We start from the raw sequence: 19,651 nt of genomic DNA, 5'->3' as shown, positions 1-19,651 counted from the left end.
TTGTTTCTTGTTTATGAGATACTGTAAGGTCCCTGAATTAAATTCTTCTAAGGTAAAAGGCCTGTCAATCTTATTAATTATTGCTAATAGTAATTATCATGTGAGCATGCTGCTTGCCAGTTTTATGAATTTAGGCAAGTCTGTTCCCTAATGGGTGGCTGTAAAATGGGGAAAATGGTCTTTTTCCTGTGTTGAAAGGTGTTGCTCTGTGAGTACTGCTGTGTGAGACAGAGGGAGGGCAGCAGTCTGTTTGGCATAGCGGGGTGTGAGCATGTCCTGGGTTCAGCTGTAGCAGTCATTTTTCTCCTTCTTAGTAGCTGGTGCAGTGCTGTGTTTTCAACTTTAGCCTGAGAACAGTGCTGATAACACACCAATGTTTTTAGTTGTTGCTAAGTAATGTTTACTCTGATCAAGGACTTTTCAGTCTCTCATGCTCTGCCAGGGAGGAGGGGCATGGGAAGCTGGGAGGAAGCAGAGACAGGACACCTGACCCAAACTAGCCAAAGGGGTATTCCATCCCACAGCACATCATGCCCAGTATAGAAACTGGGGGGAGTTACCTGGAAGGCCCAGATCGCTGCTTGGGTCGGGCTGGGTATTGGTTGGCACGTGGTGAGCAATTATATTCTCTCCCCTTGTTATTTCCCTTATCATTATTATTATTGGTGGTAGTAGTAGTAGTTTTGTATTATACCTTAGTTACTGGACTGTTCTTATCTCAACCCATGGGATTTACATTCTTTCGATTCTCCTCCCCATCCCTCTGGGAGTGGGGGGGGGAGAAGGAGGGGAGTGAGTGAGTGGCTGGGCTTAAACCATGACAGAGCAGAGGCTCACGAGTTATGCACTGGTTGAGGAGGAGGCTTGCAGTGAGGTAAGCTTGCTTCGTGTTGCAGGGCCATCAGCTGCCAAATGCATCTGATAACATAAGTGTCTTTGAGAGCCAGTCCAAAACATCGCTTTTGCCTTGTTTGCTTTGGGTCCTAGGCTTCCCAGTCCGAGAAAGCTCTGACCCCATGGGCTTTTGCCAGTGATGCTGTGCTATGGAAACAAGAAGAACAGAATTTGGGGCATTTCTATCAACCTTGGCACTGCCAGGGTCTGCACACTGGGATACAAAGCAGGATGTACAGGTCTTCATGAACCTACTCCAGCACCTTGGGAGATGCTGACACCTCCCTGAATTAGGGTGTTCCTTTCCTGCAGAGATCCTTCCAGCAATGGAGTTCAGGATTTCATAGAATAGTCATAGAATCATAGAATAGTTAGGGTTGGAAAGGACCTTAAAATCATCTAGTTCCAACCCCCCTAATTATCTCTGCTGCTTCCAACCATAATGGTGTGTGGTGAGGGTGATGGCCAGCACTTCTCCACCTGAAGCAAAAGCTCTGGCTCTACACTGGTGGTGTGTGTGAGCAAGGGAGAAGTGCCGCATCAGTCCAAGGGAAGTCCCTGTTCTGGGTGCAGCCAATTGACTTCATCTAAAGACAAGCTGTGTATAAATTCTGGGTCAGAGCCAACATGTCTTTTAAAAAGCTATTCTGGCCTCTTTCCTTTTCTTCCGTCCCTTCCATTTACCTTTCCTTTACCTTTCACTGGAGAGGTTTAAAACAGCTTGGATAAGCAGGGAGGAAGATCACAGAATCATACAATAGTTAGGGTTGGAAAGGACCTTAAGATCATCTAGTTCCAACCCCCCTGCTATGGGCAGGGACACCTCACACTAAACCATGTCAGCCAAGGCTCCGTCCAACCTGGCCTTGAACACTGCCAGGGATGGAGCATTCACAACTTCCTTGGGCAACCCATTCCAGTGCTTCACCACCCTCACAGTAAAGAACTTTTTCCTTATATCTAATCTAAACTTTCCCTGTTTAAGTTTGAAGCCATTACCCCTTGTCCTATCACTACAGTGCCTAAGGAAGAGTCCCTCCCCAGTATCCTTGTAGACACCCCTCAGATATTGGAAGGCTACATCCATGCAGCCTTCTCTTCTCCAGGCTGAACAGCCCCAACTCTCTCAGCCTGTCTTCATATGGGAGGTGCTCCAGCCCCCTTATCATCCTCGTGGCCCTCCTCTGGACTCGCTCCAACAGCTCCATGTCCTTTTTATGTTGAAGACACCAGAACTGTACACAGTACTCCAAGTGAGGTCTCATGAGAGCAGAGAAGAGGGTCAGGATCACCTCCTTTGACCTGCTGGTCACACTTCTTTTAATGCAGCCCAGGATACAGTTGGCTTTCTGGGCTGCAAGCACACACTACCGACTCATGTTAAGCTTCTCATCAACCAGCACCCCCAAGTCCTTCTCCACAGGGCTGCTCTGAACCACTTCTCTGCCCAACCTGTAGCTGTGCCTGGGATTGTCCTGACCCAGGTGTAGGACCTAGCACTTGGCTTGGTTGAACTTCATGAGGTTGGCAAGGGCCCACCTCTCAAGCGTGTCAAGGTCCCTCTGGATGGCATCCCTTCCCTCCAGCGTATCAACCGAACCACACAGCTTGGTGTCGTCGGCAAACTTGCTGAGGGTGCACTCAATCCCACTGTCCATGTCACCAACAAAGATGTTGAACAAGATCTGTCCCAACACTGATCCCTGAGGGACACCACTCATTACTGGTGACATTGAGCCGTTTACCACAACCCTTTGCATGTGGCCATCGAGCCAATTCTTTATCCACCGAGTGGTCCATCTATCAAATTGATGTCTCTCCAATTTAGAGACAAGGATGTTGTGTGGGACAGTGTCGAATGCTTTGCACAAGTCCAGGTAGATGACGTCAACTGCTCTGCCGCTGTCCATCATTTCCATAGCCCCATCATAGAAGGCCACCGAATTGGTCAGGCAGGATTTCCCCTTAGTGAAGCCAGGTTGGCTGTCACCAACCACCTCATTGTTTTTCATGTGCCTTAGCATGCTTTCCAGGAGAATCTGCTCCAAGATTTTGCCAGGCACAGAGGTGAGATTGGCTGGTCTGTAGTTCCCTGGGTCTTCCACCTTCCCCTTCTTGAAAATGGGGGTTATATTACCCTTCTTCCAGTCATCAGGAACTTCACCTGACTGCCAGGATTTTTCAAATATGATGGACAGTGGCTTAGCAACTTCATCCACCAGCTCCTTCAGGACCCTTGGATGGATTTCATCAGTTCCCATGGACTTGTGCACATTCAGGTTCTTAAGATGATCTCGAACCTGATCCTCTCCTACAGTGGGCCTAAGGTCTTCATTCTCACAGTCCCTGCGTCTGCCTTCCAATCTTGGGTGCTGTGGTCAGAGCACTTGCCAGTGAAGACTGAGGCAAAGAAGTCATTAAGCACCTCAGCCTTCTCCAAATCCAGGGTAGCCAGTTCTTCCGATAGCTTCCGGACAGGGCCCACATTGTCCCTAGTCTGTCTTTTATTTGCTACATACCTATAGAAGCCTTTCCTGTTATCTTTGACATCCCTTGCCAGATTTAATTCTAACTGGGCCTTAGCTTTCCTGACCTGGTCCCTAGCTTCCCGGACAATATCCCTGTATTCTTCCCAGGCTGCCTGTCCTTGCTTCTACCTTCTATAAGCTTCTTTTTTCCCCTCTAAGTTTCCTCAGCAGCTCCTTATCCATCCATGGAGGTCTCCTGGCCCTCCTGCTGCTCTTCCTTCTAGTCGGGACGCAACACTCCTGAGCTTGTAGCAAGTGATCCTTGAATATCGACCAGCAGTCTTGGGCCCCCCCTGCCCTCTAGGACTTTATCCCATGGAACCTTACTGAGCAGGTTCCTGAAGAGGCCAAAGTCTGCTCTCTTGAAGTCCAGGGCAGGGAGCTTGCTGCATGCTCTTCTCACTGTCCTGAGTATCTTGAACTCCACCATCTCATGATTGCTACAGCCAAGGCTTCCCTGGAGCATCACATTTCCAACCAGTCCCTCCCTGTTGGTGAGCATGAGTTCAAGCAGGGCACCTCTCCTTGTCGGCTCCTCTATTACTTGAAAGAGGAAGCTGTCTTCCACACAACTGAGGAACCTCCTGGATTGGTTGTGCCAGGCTGTACTGTCCCTCCAACAGATATCAGGATGGTTGAAGTCCCCCATGAGGACAAGGGCCTGCAAGCGTGAGGCTGCTCCTATCTGTCTGTAGAGCACTTCATCCACAGAGTCCTCTTGATCAGGCAGTCTGTAACAGATCCCCACTGTAATGTCCCCCATTGCTGTTCTCCCTTTGACCCTGACCCACAAGCTCTCTGTTGACTCATCACCTGTCCCCAGACAGAGTTCCATACTCTCCAGCCTATCACTAACGTATCACTAAGCCTAGATCTAGAGGTGATTGCTCCTGCATCAGTTGAGAGAGGCCCTGTGACCCACTAATTGCTGTCGCAGCCTCGTGTCTTGTTTGTGTGACATGTAGAATGGACCAGTTTGACCTAAGAGTCCCGGAGGATATAGGACAGTGTCAGTGCATTGCCCATGCTACCAGGCTCCTGGTCCCCACCTGAGCTACCACACAGCTAGAAAGACAAACAAGAGCTGACTCCACCTTCCAGAAGTATGGAGACAGCAGTCCGTGAGATTGACATCCCAAGAATGTGCACACAAAAGAAGCATTTCCCTTGGCCATGACAGTAAATCCACCAGACAACCACATGCAGCATGTGTTTTCCCAAAAGCATCAACCCAGATCCCAACTTCTTTGTGCCACACAGTGTTTCCCAGGATCAGATCACAGTGGCAGCATGAAAAAGGCACTTTCAAGCACTGAAAATTAATCATGTTTTCCTCAACATTAGAATCATAGAATCATAGAATGGTTTGGGTTGGAAAGGACCTTAAGATCATCTAGTTCCAACCCCCCTGCCATGGGCAGGGACACCTTGCACTAAACCACGTGGTCCAAGGCTCTGTCCAGCCTGGCCTTGAACACCGCCAGGGATGGAGCATCCACAACCTCCCTGGGCAACCCATTCCAGTGCTTCACCACCCTCACTGTAAAGAACTTCTTCCTTATATCTAGCCTAAACTTCCCCTGTTTAAGTTTGAACCCATTACCCCTTGTCCTACCACTACAGTCCCTAAGGAAGAGTCCCTCCCCAGCATCCTTATAGACCCCCTTCAGATACTGGAAGGCTGCTATGAGGTCTCCATGCAGCCTTCTCTTCTCCAGGCTGAACAGCCCCAACTTTGCTTATGGAAACCCTGGAGAGCACTCCTGTCCTCTGCTCAGCCAGCTGGCTCAGCTCGAGGGCCCTTGGAGTCAAACCCTCTGCAAAGACCAGTGGCGTTTATGGTGGATCTACTCACTCTGCCTCAGTAGGAGACATCCAGGCTTAGTCCGTGGAGTAAAAGCTTCGGTAGTGACTGGGGGGCTCATTTGTTGACCTGTACATACAGAGCCTCTTGCCCTCTTCCTCGATCTGTGTCACTGCTAACAGCAGCGGGTACACAGCCCATGGTAGGCACTGCGCCCTCTTGTTTGCCAAGGCTGCAAATGGCTTGTGAGAGCACCCAAACGTTTGGAAGCTTTGGCCAGTGAGACTCTGGCACAGAGTGGAAATAAGGTGAGTCAGGATGAGTGTGGTTTCCCTTTTCCCTCACTGGTTTTCATTTATAAAATAGCGATGCTTTCGGTGGAGCAGTTCTGGTGTAAGACAGATCTGATCTATTCTATTTGAGAACTGTTTGAGCTCAGTGGTTTTTGAATTCCTGGTTTTAATCCTTTTTGTTGTGACTCTCTGGAGTCTGTTGTGCATTCTTAGCTGTAAAGAGAGCCATCAATTAATGATGATCACAGGCTTTGTCAATAGAGTTCCAAAAGTGCTAATAAAATGGCAAATGTTTAAGCTTGAAAATGAAATCTCTTGTTTTCAGTATGATTTTTCTGCCCTTCCCTCCATCATGTGTGCCTTGTACTGCTTTAGTAATGCAGGCAGCTGTGGGTGTAGCTGCTGTGGCATTGCTGAATGTATTAATATTTGTAAAGGGGACAGGAACATCCATTTGCAGTGTCCCTTGTTTGTTCCTTCAGAGACAAACACCTTGCTGATGCTGATTGCAGTGGATGTATGCCTGTTGTGATTTCACATGCTAAGGAAATGGTCTCAATTTACAAATGAGCCTTTGCCCCCCCCAAGTAGTCATTTTTGGGTTTAGATTTCAATTTTTCCAGGAACTGCTATCATCTGGGTTCCATGACCTGCACTTAGAAGCAACATTTAGTTGATAAGGAATTTGTTAAGGCAGGATGGAGCTGAGAGCCAAATGATCACCCATGTCTCTGGATGGACCCTGGAGGAGGAGAGGGGCCAGGAGCTGGCCATGCAGACAGGCACAGCAGGGCATGCTTTCCACTTTGCATTCTGAGTAATGACTGGGTTTGGGCATGGAGCACAAAATCCTGACAGTACTGTATTTTAACAGGGAGAAGACTACGAGGAAAAGCGTTCTACAATGTCAATGGCAAGGTGTACTGTGAAGAAGACTTCCTAGTAAGTAAGATTCAGGCTTTTTTTTTTTTTTTTTTGCTGTTTTGTTTTTAAACCAAATTGTTCTTTTATATTGATTTGTTTGCTTTGAGACACAGTTTAGTCATCTGAGGTCTCCTGCCAGTGCTGGAATTGGGAACCATTTACCACTAACTCATTAACGGCAGGATCAGGCCCTTGGTTTGAAGTGGTGGCTATGAAACCAAGTACATAACTGTCCATAAGCCATCACAAAGTGTAAATTATGAGAATAAACACTGGAGCTGCTCAAGCCTGGGACTTGAATTGCAGCCACAAAGGCTTGCCTGCCAAGCTAGAGCTCAAACATCTGGGGAATACCAATCATAACAAGAGGGAAGACATTTTTGACTGGAGTACATCATCGCCGTGTACAATGTTGCTTTGTTGCAGGCACAGTTTTAATTACTGCCCTGCTCCGAGTGATGTGGAGATGCATTGTGATTAGCTAAAAACTGTTAGCCATGGAGGAGCAACTAATTTTCTCTCCGTGCACACAGAGCTTTCACAAATGCTTTACTTTAATAGGGACTAAGTCATGAAAAGAAAAATTAAACTTGTTGCTGAGCTGTGTTGTTCCAAAAATAAAATATTTGTGCAATTAAGGGTGAGGATTGTGCAGGACACAGGGAATGATTTGATAAGTGGCAGACCATTTATAATTAAGAGGACAGCATGGCTGGGAATTGAAATGAGAGAGGAATGATATATTTTAGCTTGGAGGATGATGAATTGGAGAATCAGTATGTTGAACTTGTACCACCTTTATTTATTAAAATACCAGCTTGGGTCTTCCAGAACGACTTTCCATTTCTAATGAAAATATGGCTGTGCTTTTTGCAAAGGAATTATTCAAAGTATATCTCACAATGAAAATGTTACTGGCACTTCAGAGTGTGCAAATGTATTTCTCATCAGTGCAATCCATAAAAATCATGGAAATTCCCCAAATATAAGCCATATTTGCCTTCATGTGTTACACCTTTACTCTCAGCCTACCACAGCTGGAGCCTGTTGAAAAGAGCAAATTGTATTTTGTGCAGAAAATAAGTTTCTTGTTATAATTTAAATGTGTTCCTGTTTTGCTGGCATTTTGTAGAGAAAATTATTTTTCTCCCTTGCTTTTTTCAGCTTTTTTTTTCCACTGTGTTTATGCAGAAGCACAGGGAGATGGGGAAGAGGTGGTGTGTGAGATGGAGGGGCTCAGACCTTTGAGATTTTTATTTTGAACTGTGTTGGAATGTACTTTCCCCATGGTCAAAAGCTTTCATCCAAACTTAATGACATGATTGTTATTAGCTTGTAATTCCAGCCTAAACATGAGAATTTTAAATCTAAAAATCTCAATCTTTTGGAGAATATTCTGTTTTCAAGGGGTGAGGGAACCTCTTTAGTTCTTAGACATGTTCCGTAGTCAGCTTCTGAAGGGAGATACTTGCAGTGATTTTCCCAAGAAAACTGAGGTTAAGGGCCTGATAGGAATAAACTCTACATGTTAGGGAACTGTTGGGACATTTAAGGCACAGATTTAAAAGACCAAACCTCCCACAGGCGTGTCTTGGCAGATTCCCAGTAGCACAGAGGGATGGGAGAGAAGCAGACCAAGGGACTCGCGGCTGTGTAAGTCAGCAAAAGAAATCAAATTTTGACATTGTCCCTGCCCATGTTAAGCCAGCTGCTTCTCAGAAAGTGATTTCATCTCCTCTCAGCTTCCCCTGAGCAAATGTTATAGCAAGAATACTAGGAATTGTCTTATTTCCCTAATAAAATAAACCAACTTTGCTTATTTTAGAGTTGTGTGGACTGAAAGCTCAAAGCTTTTCTCAAAGTCGGAGGAAAAGGCTGCAAAGTAGCAATTAAAAAGGAAATTATTTAACTCCTTCGTATTCCCAGGTCTTGCTCTTAACCACTTGGAAACCTCAATCCTTTCTAAAAAGAGGTGTTTTCAGTCCAAAGCAGATAGCCAAATGCTTTTTCTGTATAACAGAAATTCAGTCTCTATTGTAACTCCAAATCTTAGTGCAGCTTTATACATGGATTCCCTGCTGACAGTATGGTAGTGCGATGTCAGGGATGTCATTCTTAGGTAAGAGCACAAGAAAAAGATTATTTTAATTTGGGGAGGTAACAGAGGTAGTCTGCCTATGTTATAATTGTATTCCAGCTAAGAAAATATTGTCTCCAGGTGGTGTCCTTGCTCTTCCTTAGCTTTTGTTTGCCTGGGAGCTGATCAGGAAAATTAGATGCTCCTATAGGTATGGGAGCCAGGTCACAGCTCTTTAGAGTTGTGACCCTGCAGCTTGTGACCTGGTTATTTCAAGTATGACACAAAGATAACAGGAATTAGAAAGCAGAGCAGCTTCAGAAAATTGGGCAGGAGGTACTGTGCTGTCAGGCTGGGGTCAGTAGTGAAACCCATGTAGTAACAACTGAATTGGAGGGGCCTGTGTGTACATGGTTAGGCTTGCAACAGCAGGGTGATCTTTCCATGGATTGCCAAGGACAGATGTGAGGAGTCGATGTTTCATTTGTTGTTTGCCGAGGTGAGTAGCTCCAGAGAGGATGACTTCAGCACTGAAGCGTGGAGAAAACTCAGCATCCAGGAGTCTCGATCCTGAACGGCAAGAACCACCAAGAGAGCCTCAAGTCCTCTACAGGACTTGCCCAGGAGCCAGCAGCTCTGCTGACACGAGCAGCTGACTCACAGGGGGCGGTGCCAGGAGGGACAGCACCGCCCTGAGCGGATAAAACACTGCCCGGAGAGCACGGCAAACAGAGCGGGCAAACAGGGTGTGACGTGGCAGTTGGTGCAGGCAGGGTGAGCAGGCAGGTGAGTGAGATGGTGAGCACTTGCCTTAGGGCCAGGGCTCAGTCTGGGAGCTCTGCACTGGCTACCCTGGCTGCAGTGCAGAACTCAGAGTGTAGAAAGTGCCTCGACTTGTCTCTTGAGGCAAGGGTGAATAATGGACAGGGCTGCACTCGGTGTGCCCTGTTGGAGGGCCTCCTGCAGCAGGTGGCTGAGCTGTGGGAGACTGTCAATAGACTAAGGGATATCAGGGAAGCTGAGAGGGAGCTGGACTGCTGGCTCCAAGCCCAAACTGTGCAGGGGTCACAAGCATCCACCATAGCACATAGAGAAAACAAGGAGGGCATTAATCCAGGAGGTTGGGAACTTGTAAACAAAAACAAAAGAAGGAGGAAGACGACAATTAAAATCAAGGGGCTTCCTCCAAAACCTGACATCCCCACCTGGAACCACTTAACAGCTCTGCAAGGGGCTAATGAGGCAACACCCACCACACCAAATGAACAACCAGCTGCCACACCAGTAAAGAGGATCACTACTAGTGCATTCAGAAAAAAGTGGTGGATTGTAGTAGGTGACTCCACTTTGAAAGGCACAGAGGTACCCATCCATCTGCCTAACCCAATCTCAAGGGAGGTGCATTACCTACTGGGGGCTCAGATCAGGGATGTTGCTGAGAGGCTGCCTGGTCTAGTAAGTCCTACTGACTATTACCCACTTTTAGTGGTCCATGTGGGTGCTAGTGATATTGACAGCAGTAGCCTGGAAAGCATAAAGAAGGACTTCAGAGCCCTGGGAAAGGTGGTTAGGGGCTCTGGGGCTCAGTTTTTTCATCAATCCTCCAGGTCAAAGGGGAGGACCTCGAAAAGGCCAGGCAGATTTGGCAGGTTAATAAATGGTTAGAACGGTGGTGCCATAGTCAGGGGTTTGGATATTTAGAACATGGGACTCAATGTGGGAGGCCAGGTCTATTGGAGGCTGGTGGGGCCGGTCTGACAAAAAGGGGAAGAGCTGCTTTGGTAGGAGACTTGCCAGGCTGGTCAAGAAAGCTTTAAACTAGATATGTTGGGGGAGGGGGGCATCAATCCATACCAACACTCCCAGTCAGATGTCAGCACCTGTAATGAATGCTTGGAGCGATGCAGAGCTACTTCAGCCACTCCAGCCAATGAGTCGGCTTTATTTGGAGCTCAGCTCAGATGCCTCTATACAAACACCTGTAGCATGGGGAATAAACAAGAGGAATTAGAGATGTGTGCACGGCTACAGGGATATGATATCATTGGCATCACAGAAACATGGTGGGATGGCTCCTATGGCTGGAGTGTTGGAATGGAAGGTTATAGGCTCTTTAGAAAAGACAGGCCAGGCAGACGGGGAGGGGGTGTAGCTATTTATGTCAGTGATAGGCTGGAAAGTATAGAACTCTGGGGACAGGTGATCAGCCAACAGAGAGCTTGTGGGTTAGCGTCAAAGGGAGAACAGCGATGGGGGACATCACTGTGGGGATCTGTTACAGACCGCCTGATCAAAAGGACTCTGTGGATGTAGCGCTCTACAGACAGATAGGAGCAGCCTCACGCTCGCAGGCCCTTGTCCTCATGGAGGACTTCAACCATCCTGATATCTGTTGGAGGGATGGTACGGCCCGGCACAAGCAATCCAGGAGGTTCCTCGATTGTGTGGAAGACAACTTCCTCTTTCAAGTAATAGAGGAGTGGACAAGGAGAGGTGCCATGCTTGACCTCGTGCTCACCAACAGGGAGGGGTTGGTGGGGAATGTGATGAGACCCTCAAGGCAGTGAGAAGAGCACGCAGCAAGCTCCCTGCCCTGGACTTCAAGAGAGCAGACTTAGTCCACTTCAGGAAACCGCTCAGTAAGGTTCCATGGGATAAGGCCCTAGAGGGCAGGGGGGCCCAAGACTGCTGGTTGATATTCAAGGATCACCTGCTCCAAGCTCAGGAGCGTTGTGTCCCATCAAAAAGGACATGGGGTAAGAAGGGCAGGAGGCCTCTATGGATGAAGAACTGCTGAGAAAACTTAGAATCATAGAATAGTTATGGTTGGAAAGGACCTTAAGATCATCAAGTTCCAACCCCCCTGCCATGGGCAGGGACACCTCACACTAGAAGGAAAAAAGAAGCTTATAGAAGGTAGAAGCAAGGACAGGCAGCCTGGGAAGAATACAGGGATATTGTCCGGGAAGCTAGGGACCAGGTCAGGAAAGCTAAGGCCCAGTTAGAATTGAGTCTGGCCAGGGATGTCAAATATAAAGGAAGGGCTTCTATAGGTATATTGCGAACAAAAGATAGACTAGGGGTAGTGTGGGCCCTGTCCGGAAGGAAACGGGAGAAATGGCTACCCTGGATTTGGAGAAGGCTGAGGTGCTTAATGACTTCTTTGCCTCAGTCTTCACTGGCAAGTGCTCTGACCACAGCACCCAAGATTGGAAGGCAGATGCAGGGACTGTGAGAATGAAGACCTTAGGCCCACTGTAGGAGAGGATCAGGTTCGAGATCATCTTAAGAACCTGAATGTGCACAAGTCCATGGGACCTGATGAAATCCATCCAAGGGTCCCGAATGAGCTTGTGGATGAAGTTGCTAAGCCACTGTCCATCATATTTGAAAAATCCTGGCAGTCAGGTGAAGTTCCTGATGACTGGAAGAAGGGTAATATAACCCCCATTTTCAAGAAGGGGAAGGTGGAAGACCCAGGGAACTACAGACCAGCCAATCTCACCTCTGTGCCTGGCAAAATCTTGGAGCAGATTCTCCTGGAAAGCATGCTAAGGCACATGAAAAACAATGAGGTGGTTGGTGACAGCCAACCTGGCTTCACTAAGGGGAAATCCTGCCTGACCAATTCGGTGGCCTTCTATGATGGGGCTACGGAACTAATGGACAGCGGCAGAGCAGTTGACGTCATCTACCTGGACTTGTGCAAAGCGTTCGACACTGTCCCACACAACATCCTTGTCAATAAATTGGAGAGACATCAATTTGATGGATGGACCACTCAGTGGATAAAGAATTGGCTGGATGGCCACACGCAAAGAGTTGTGGTAAACGGCTCAATGTCCAGTTGGAGACCAGTAATGAGTGGTGTCCCTCAGGGATCGGTGTTGGGACCGGTCCTGTTCAACATCTTTGTCGGCGACATGGACAGTGGGATTGAGTGCACCCTCAGCAAGTTTGCCGATGACACCAAGCTGTGTGGTTCGGTTGATACGCTGGAGGGAAGGGATGCCATCCAGAGGGACCTTGACACGCTTGAGAGGTGGGCCGATGCCAACCTTATGATGTTCAACCAAGCCAAGTGCTAGGTCCTACACCTGGGTCAGGACAATCCCAGGCACAGCTACAGGTTGGGCAGAGAAGTGGTTCAGAGCAGCCCTGTGGAGAAGGACTTGGGGGTGTTGGTTGATGAGAAACTTAACATGAGCCAGCTTCAGTGTGTGCTTGCAGCCCAGAAAGCCAACCATATCCTGGGCTTCATCAAAAGAAGCGTGACCAGCAGGTGGAAGGAGGTGATCCTGCCCTTCTTCTCTGCTCTCGTGAGACCCCACTTGGAGTACTGTGTGCACTTCTGGTGTCCTAAGCTTAAAAAGGACATGGAACTGCTGAAGCAAGTCCAGAGGAGGGCCATGAGGATGATAAGGGGGCTGGAGCACCTCCTGTATGAAGACAAGCAGAGAAAGTTGGGGTTGTTCAGCCTGGAGAAGAGAAGGCTGCATGGAGACCTCATAGCAGCCTTCCAGTATCTGAAGGGGGCCTACAAGGATGCTGGGGAGGGACTCTTCCTTAGGGACTGTAGTGGTAGGACAAGGGGTAATGGGTCCAAACTTAAACAGGGGAAGTTTAGATTAGATATAAGGAAGAAGTTCTTTACAGTGAGGGTGGTGAGGCACTGGAATGGGTTGCCCAATGAAGTTGTGAATGCTCCATCCCTGGCAGTGTTCAAGGCCAGGTTGGACAGAGCCTTGGATGACATGGTTTAGTGCGAGGTGCCCCTGCCCATGGCAGGGGGGTTGGAACTAGATGATCTTAAGGTCCTTTCCAACCCTAACCATTCTCTGATTCTTCTTACTGAAACTGTTAGAAATGTTTAACATTCTATAGATGTCAGTATTTTAACTCTTCTCTAACACTGCTGTTTTCTGTGTCAGAATGCCTTCTGCCAGAGCAGAGTCCCCAGAGCTGTGATTGATGGCTTGCGTGTGATACCTGGTTCTTTAACTCCCACTCAAGACAGATCATCTCTATCAAAGGTGATGCATGGTATTTGCTGCAGCATTGCATATGGTCCATGAAGGCAAGACCTTGAGAAAAGCCATTACCTGATCCTTAGAAGTGTTTGGTGCCTCTTCTAAGAGCAGGGCTCACCCTCTTTGGCTGAGCTGTCCCTATTGAGGTTCAGCACAGCGCTGGTGCCAGCTGCTCCAGCATGGGTCTCTTCCACCCCAGAGGCAGTTGCACTTCAGCAGTGAAATGCTGTGTGGGTCACATTTTTTAAGAGAGCTCAGTTGTCGCTTAAAGCATAGCCAGTGCCAGAGAGCTTTGGCTACCAAGTTGTTTCCAAACAAATTGGTCCATAAAAGTATGACATGAGGAGCTGCTAGCATCAAGTGTTCAAAACTGGGGCCTTTCTTTGAAAAGTACTTTTGATTTCTGGACAAAAGGTTTTAGAGAAATGTAGATGTTATTCATTATGAGCAATTTCCACTGCACAGCCATAAAGCTGTCCAAAGTGCAGATACATCCATCAAAACCTTTGGCAATAGCCACAAGGTACATTCTTCTAGCAAATAGTTTTCCCAAGTTTGCTCTTACTGAGGGCACAGATTATCTTTCTCTGAATCAGGCAGCTTATTTTGCTCATTCTTTCCAGGGAAGAACTGCTAGAAGTTTTTTAGACCTACTTGTGGAGTTGTGGATGGGGAAGGGAAGCTGCATGCCATAGGTTGTCCTCACACATCCTTTGCTTTAGTTCCAGGGAAGATCCAGTCACTCTTTTTCATGCCACCTTAAAGTAGCAAGTCCAGCAATATCCAAGTCTTGCCTCAGCCCTGTTAGGATGGTTATTTCATGAAAGGAAATAAAACAAATGACAGTTTAATCCTTCCCTGAAAGCTGTTAGGACACAGATGGGTAACTAGCCATAACAGGGACACTGTTCCCGTTGCAGTGAACAAAAAATAAATGCCTTGCTTTGTAATAAATAATCCCAGTCAGATGTTCTTGTTCCATTTTGTTGATGAATTGGTGCATAATCATGGGCGATGGAAAAACAGCTCAATAATTCTGTCTTTCCTTTTCAATCCTGTCCTGGGTTCAGCTGTAGCAGTTATTTTTCTCCTTCTCAGTAGCTGGTGCAGTGCTGTGTTTTCGACTTTAGTCTGAGAACAACGCTGATAACGCACCAATGTTTTTAGTTGTTGCTAAGTAATGTTTACTCCCATCAAGGACTTTTCAGTTTCATGCTCTGCCAGTGAGGAGGGGCACGGGAAGCCGGGAGGAAACAGAGACAGGACACCTGACCCAAACTGGCCAAAGGGGTATTCCATCCCACAGCACGTCATGCCCAGTATAGAAACTGGGGGGAGTCACCCGGAAGGCCCAGATCGCTGCTTGGGTCGGGCTGGGTATCGGTCGGTGGGTGGTGAGCAATTGTATTGTGCATCACTTGTGTTTAGTGTTTTCTCCCTTCCCTTTTTAGTTTTATATTCTCTCTCCCCTTATTTTCCTTATCATTATTAGTGGTGGTAGTTTTGTATTATATCTTAGTTACTGGACTGTTCTTATCTCAACCCATGGGATTTCCATTCTTTTGATTCTCCGCTCCATCTCTCTGGGAGTGGGGCGGGGGGGGTGAGCAAGCAGCTGCATGGTTCTGAGTTATCGGCTGGGCTTTGTGAGAGACTGGTCTGAAATGAAGACTCCACTGTCCATTGTCTCAAAGATTGGTATGAGAAGCTGAGATGGAATTCCACCAGTCCATTGTCTCAGAGATGGGTGGGAGGAGTTGAGATAAGACTCCAATGTCCATTGCCTGGGAGAAGGGTGCGAGGAGCTGAAATGGGACTCCACCGTCCATTATGAGTGGGAAAGAGATGAGATAAGACTCTTCCATCCATTATCTTGAGGACTGGTGTGAGGAATTGCTGCCCATTATCCCAAGAATTGCTGCAGACATCTGTGCAGACACTTGCAGTTGAAGAGCTGGCTGCAAGACCAGGGAAACTGGTCCACCAGGAACGTGTAATATGTGACATGAAGATCAGAGGTACTCCCCCCAACTCATTATAAAAGGGGGAAAAGGTAATCACGAAAAGGAGCCATTGCCATGAGGATGTCTCCAGGAGGACACCTCTGTGAGGACACTCTCCACTGATGACTACTATGGACCCTGAGGGACACCCTCCATGAGACATTGCCATGAGGGCAACTCCATCAGGACACCTCCAAGTGTACCTTCAAGGGGACAACTCCAGAAGGACACGTTCACGAGGACACCCATCTCCGACGACTACTACGGACTCTTGGACTCCCACCACGTCCGACGACAATGGATCCCCGGGACACTGCTGGATCCACAGTGGTGACTCTCTCTGCACCCCGAATCCTTGCTTCATTTTGTCGTGGTTTGAGCCCAGCTGGTAACTCGGAACCACACAACCGCTCGCTCACTCCCCCCCTTCTTCCTCCCCCCGCTCCCGGAGGGATGGGGAGGAGAATCGGAAGAATGTAACTCCCATGGGTTGAGATAAGAGCAGTCCAGTAACTAAGGTATAATACAAAACCACTACTGCTACCACCAATAATAATAATGATAAGGGAAATAACAAGGGCAGAGGATACAATTGCTCACCACCCGCCGACCGATACCCAGCCCGACCCGAGCAGTGATCTGGGCCTTCCGGGTAACTCCCCCTGGTTTATATACTGACCATGACGTGCCATGGGATGGAATACCCCTTTGGCTAGTTTGGGTCAGGTGTCCTGTCTCTGCTTCCTCTCGGCTTCCCCTCCTCCCTGGCAAAGCATGAGACTGAGAAAGTCCTTGGTCGGAGTAAACATTACTTAGCAACAACTAAAAACATCAGTGTTATCAGCGTTGTTCCCAGGCTGAAAGTTAAAAAACACAGCATGCACCAGCTACTAAGAAGGAGAAAAATGACTGCTATAGCTGAACCCCGGACAATTTCCATCCTTCTTCCCGTCTGTCCTATCACTATTACAATAATTTCCCTTTTTTATAATAATTGTCCTTTCTTAATAAACCAACTGATTGATTACGGTACTTGACCTTGTTTGCCTCTTAATTTCACTCTTGGGATCACGAACTGAAACAGGGTCCGACACTGGGGTTTTCTCCAATCGGACCCTGATAAGCTTAAACCATGACAACATAATAGATGGTAGCAGTGACAATAAATAACCCCCAGTAAGAGTATAAATTTATGATGTGAATTGAGTTAATAGATTTTTGGGCTGTATATGAGGCAGATTTAAAGTTGTTGCTTCAAGCTTTTTACTTGATCATTGTTACTGCAAAGCTTCCGCAGGAGTTTAAGGAAGTTCTAGGTAAGAAAATCATTATTGTCTCTTAATTAATTGGACAGAAAATAGCCTTGGTGAGTGTACGCATGGGTCTCTGTAGGCTCTCTAGGAATTAAATGGCTATTCCCTTCTCAGAGGCTATGAAATGCCTGACTGCTAAGGCAAGGTTATCTGCCAGCTGAATTCTTTATTTATGGCAGTTTTGTGCATAGCCAGACCAATTGTTACTTCTGTGCAGAACATGAAGTCCCTCCTTGTCCTACCCATGTCCTTCAAACATAACAAAGTAGAAACACAGAAGCAAGAAGATAAGCTGTGGTAGTGTTTCCTCACTGGCAGCAATACAGGGTTAAGCAACAGGGTATATGAAAGGGTTTCAGTAAGATGAAGAGTAAGTTCTGGACTGTTTTCCTTTAATCTCTGCCACCTGACATGAGGCTCCCATATCTTTGAGCCTGAGAAGGCCCCATTTTGTTCAGTTCAGTTTAATCGCTGCATTTAAATATGTGTGTAAAAAAACCAGCAAAACCCCATCTGCATGAAACCAAATTTGATATTTTCTCCCTCTCTTAACATGATCCCATTAATTTCTTGTATTGTTGTGTCCCATGTACTGAGGGTCCCATGCAGAAAGCAAACAATAAAGCAGCGAGAAGACAGATGCTCCTCTAATGGGAAACCAAGGAGAAGAGAGTGTGAGGGATTACAAGCAGCCTGGGATTGGAATACATTATTCAGAAATTAGTTTTCAGAATTAAATGCCTGAGGTGTTTTGGCAAAAAACTCCTGATCATCCCTTTCAGAAGCCCTTAAAGCATAAAAGTGTAGGAATCTCAAGTCTAGACTGAGCAATCACAGTTGGCAAGTTTGCAGTGCTGTAACAGTGAATTGTAGTTTTTACAGTTTTGTACCATTACTGGGGCAGCAACTGCCACACCTACTGAAATGTAACCCTCTCTATCTGCTTGCACAGGCCTTTAGCAGGTTTTGAACATCCTCATCAAAGAAGAAAACGGGCCCGAATGAGATTCCAGGGTCTGTTTCCAGGAGGAAGGTTTTGTTTTGTTGAGTGCATAACAGCAGGGAAGTGCATCAGCCTCTTCTTGGGCACGGTTAAGCATGCGAAGGAGAAGCAGCGACATGTCTTTTCAGAGATCTGACGTTGCCTAAGGTAGAAATTTGGGGTCCTGTAAGCCTTTTTCATGCATACTATTTTCTGAATGTTTTTGCTTTAGAAAATCATGGTGAGAAGGTCAAACTTTAAAAGACCCTGGGTAGACAACCAGGCTTGGTTACAGGACTGAGGGCAGACAGGAGAAATTGTTTCTCATAGTACTTGGTGGGATTATCCTCCATGCATAATTGTTCATTATATGCTCAAAAGTCATTGTTAATGTCTTTTTGGATATATTGCACATTAGACAGAAGAGTTATAAGCCCCAAGATTATCACAGGAGGACAGTAAGAGGCCTAAATATTCAGGACAGAAGGGGACTTGTTTTCCTCTTGCATTGAAACAAAGACTTTTGGACAGAATCATTAGAGAGTTTTTTTGCCTGTTTGATAATCAAAGTATATTTGACAGCAAACAAAAGAAAAGATCAGCCAGCCAAGTCTTATACTTTATTTTTACTCTTCTAACATAATTAACATATTTCTCAAGGTTTATTTAGTTTCCCAGAGTCTTATTTTATATAAGTATCAGTGGGGAGCTTGATTACAAATTCTTGATTCATGCACATAAAGTGAGATTTTGTTATCCTGGGAGAGAAGTCAAGGACAAGGTAAATATGGAGGAAACAGTTGGGACCAAACTATGAAATCAGGAAAAATACTATGCCAGCTTTTCAACATGCACTTGTTTTCTTTGCATCCTGGTAACTAGCATCTTATTTCTAAGTCACAGAAGTGAGAGTAAAGGGTAATAGTTCATTTTCAGCTTTGAATCTCAGAGGTGTTCTTTTTAAAACAACTTCTTTTAATGTTTTTATATATGCTTAATGAGTATCTATAATGAATATTTGGGAAAGTTGAAAATTACGCTTATTTGTCCTAGGTGCAGACTGTCTGTAGATTTCTGAACATTTCCATCTAGTTTGAGACTGGTCTGTATTTACATCATCTTACTGGTCTGCCAGCAAAATTTAAAAAAAAATAAAAAAAAAACCCAAACAAAACCTGTCACATACAAAACTTTATAGAGTAAGTCTAGAACTGAGCCCGGGACTGCTTACATCCCAAATGAAACTGCATGTATAAAATACCCTGTGCACGGGAAGCATAGCTGTGAAGTTGTCTTCTCTACAAGGCTCTTGCCTATCAGCCTGCATTACTTCACTGTTTCGCCTCAATTTTTTTTCATGTCTCCAGGTTGTGAGGGAGGCTGGTGTGTGCAAAAGCTCATTTTCCCCCTCCAACTATGTCAGTAATAAAAGAGGCTACAAGTCTGTAGAACATAATCTCCTCTTCTCTTGCAGTTACCTAGTTTACAAGCTCTGGGGGACCAGTTCTTCTTCCACCCAGCCACACTGGGCACCCACCATCAGGGAGGCTCTTGGGTGTGCTGAGAGATAATAAAGAGGCCATTCTGCCTTGTCTGCAGTCTGGAGCAAGTCACAAGTTCTCTCTCGTTGCACACACAAGTTTTGTGAAGGTTAATAATAAAATGCTTCAAAGACAGAGGTTGCCAATTTTAATTAGTATTTTAAGACTTTGTAAGCTCTGCTTCTAAAATTGAAAAACTTAGCACGAGAGCCCTGTTTGAAGTCTCCAAGTTAAGAACAAACACTACAAAGCAGAAGTTGAC

General features: G+C 46.4%; 1 protein-coding gene across 1 annotated transcript in view; it reads left to right on the top strand.

The window, feature by feature from the left end:
- Positions 1-19,651, top strand: part of LOC115619103 (Wilms tumor protein 1-interacting protein homolog) — a 119,284-nt gene that overhangs the window by 84,851 nt on the left and 14,782 nt on the right. The window contains exon 3 of the mRNA XM_030511146.1: positions 6,394-6,461. Within this exon, the coding sequence (XP_030367006.1) occupies positions 6,394-6,461 (68 nt within the window). The remainder of the gene's footprint in view (positions 1-6,393; positions 6,462-19,651) is intronic.

Source organism: Strigops habroptila, chromosome W (assembly GCF_004027225.2).
Source record: "Strigops habroptila isolate Jane chromosome W, bStrHab1.2.pri, whole genome shotgun sequence".
Lineage (NCBI taxonomy): Eukaryota > Metazoa > Chordata > Aves > Psittaciformes > Psittacidae > Strigops > Strigops habroptila.
This window is presented reverse-complemented; position numbering and strand designations above follow the sequence as displayed.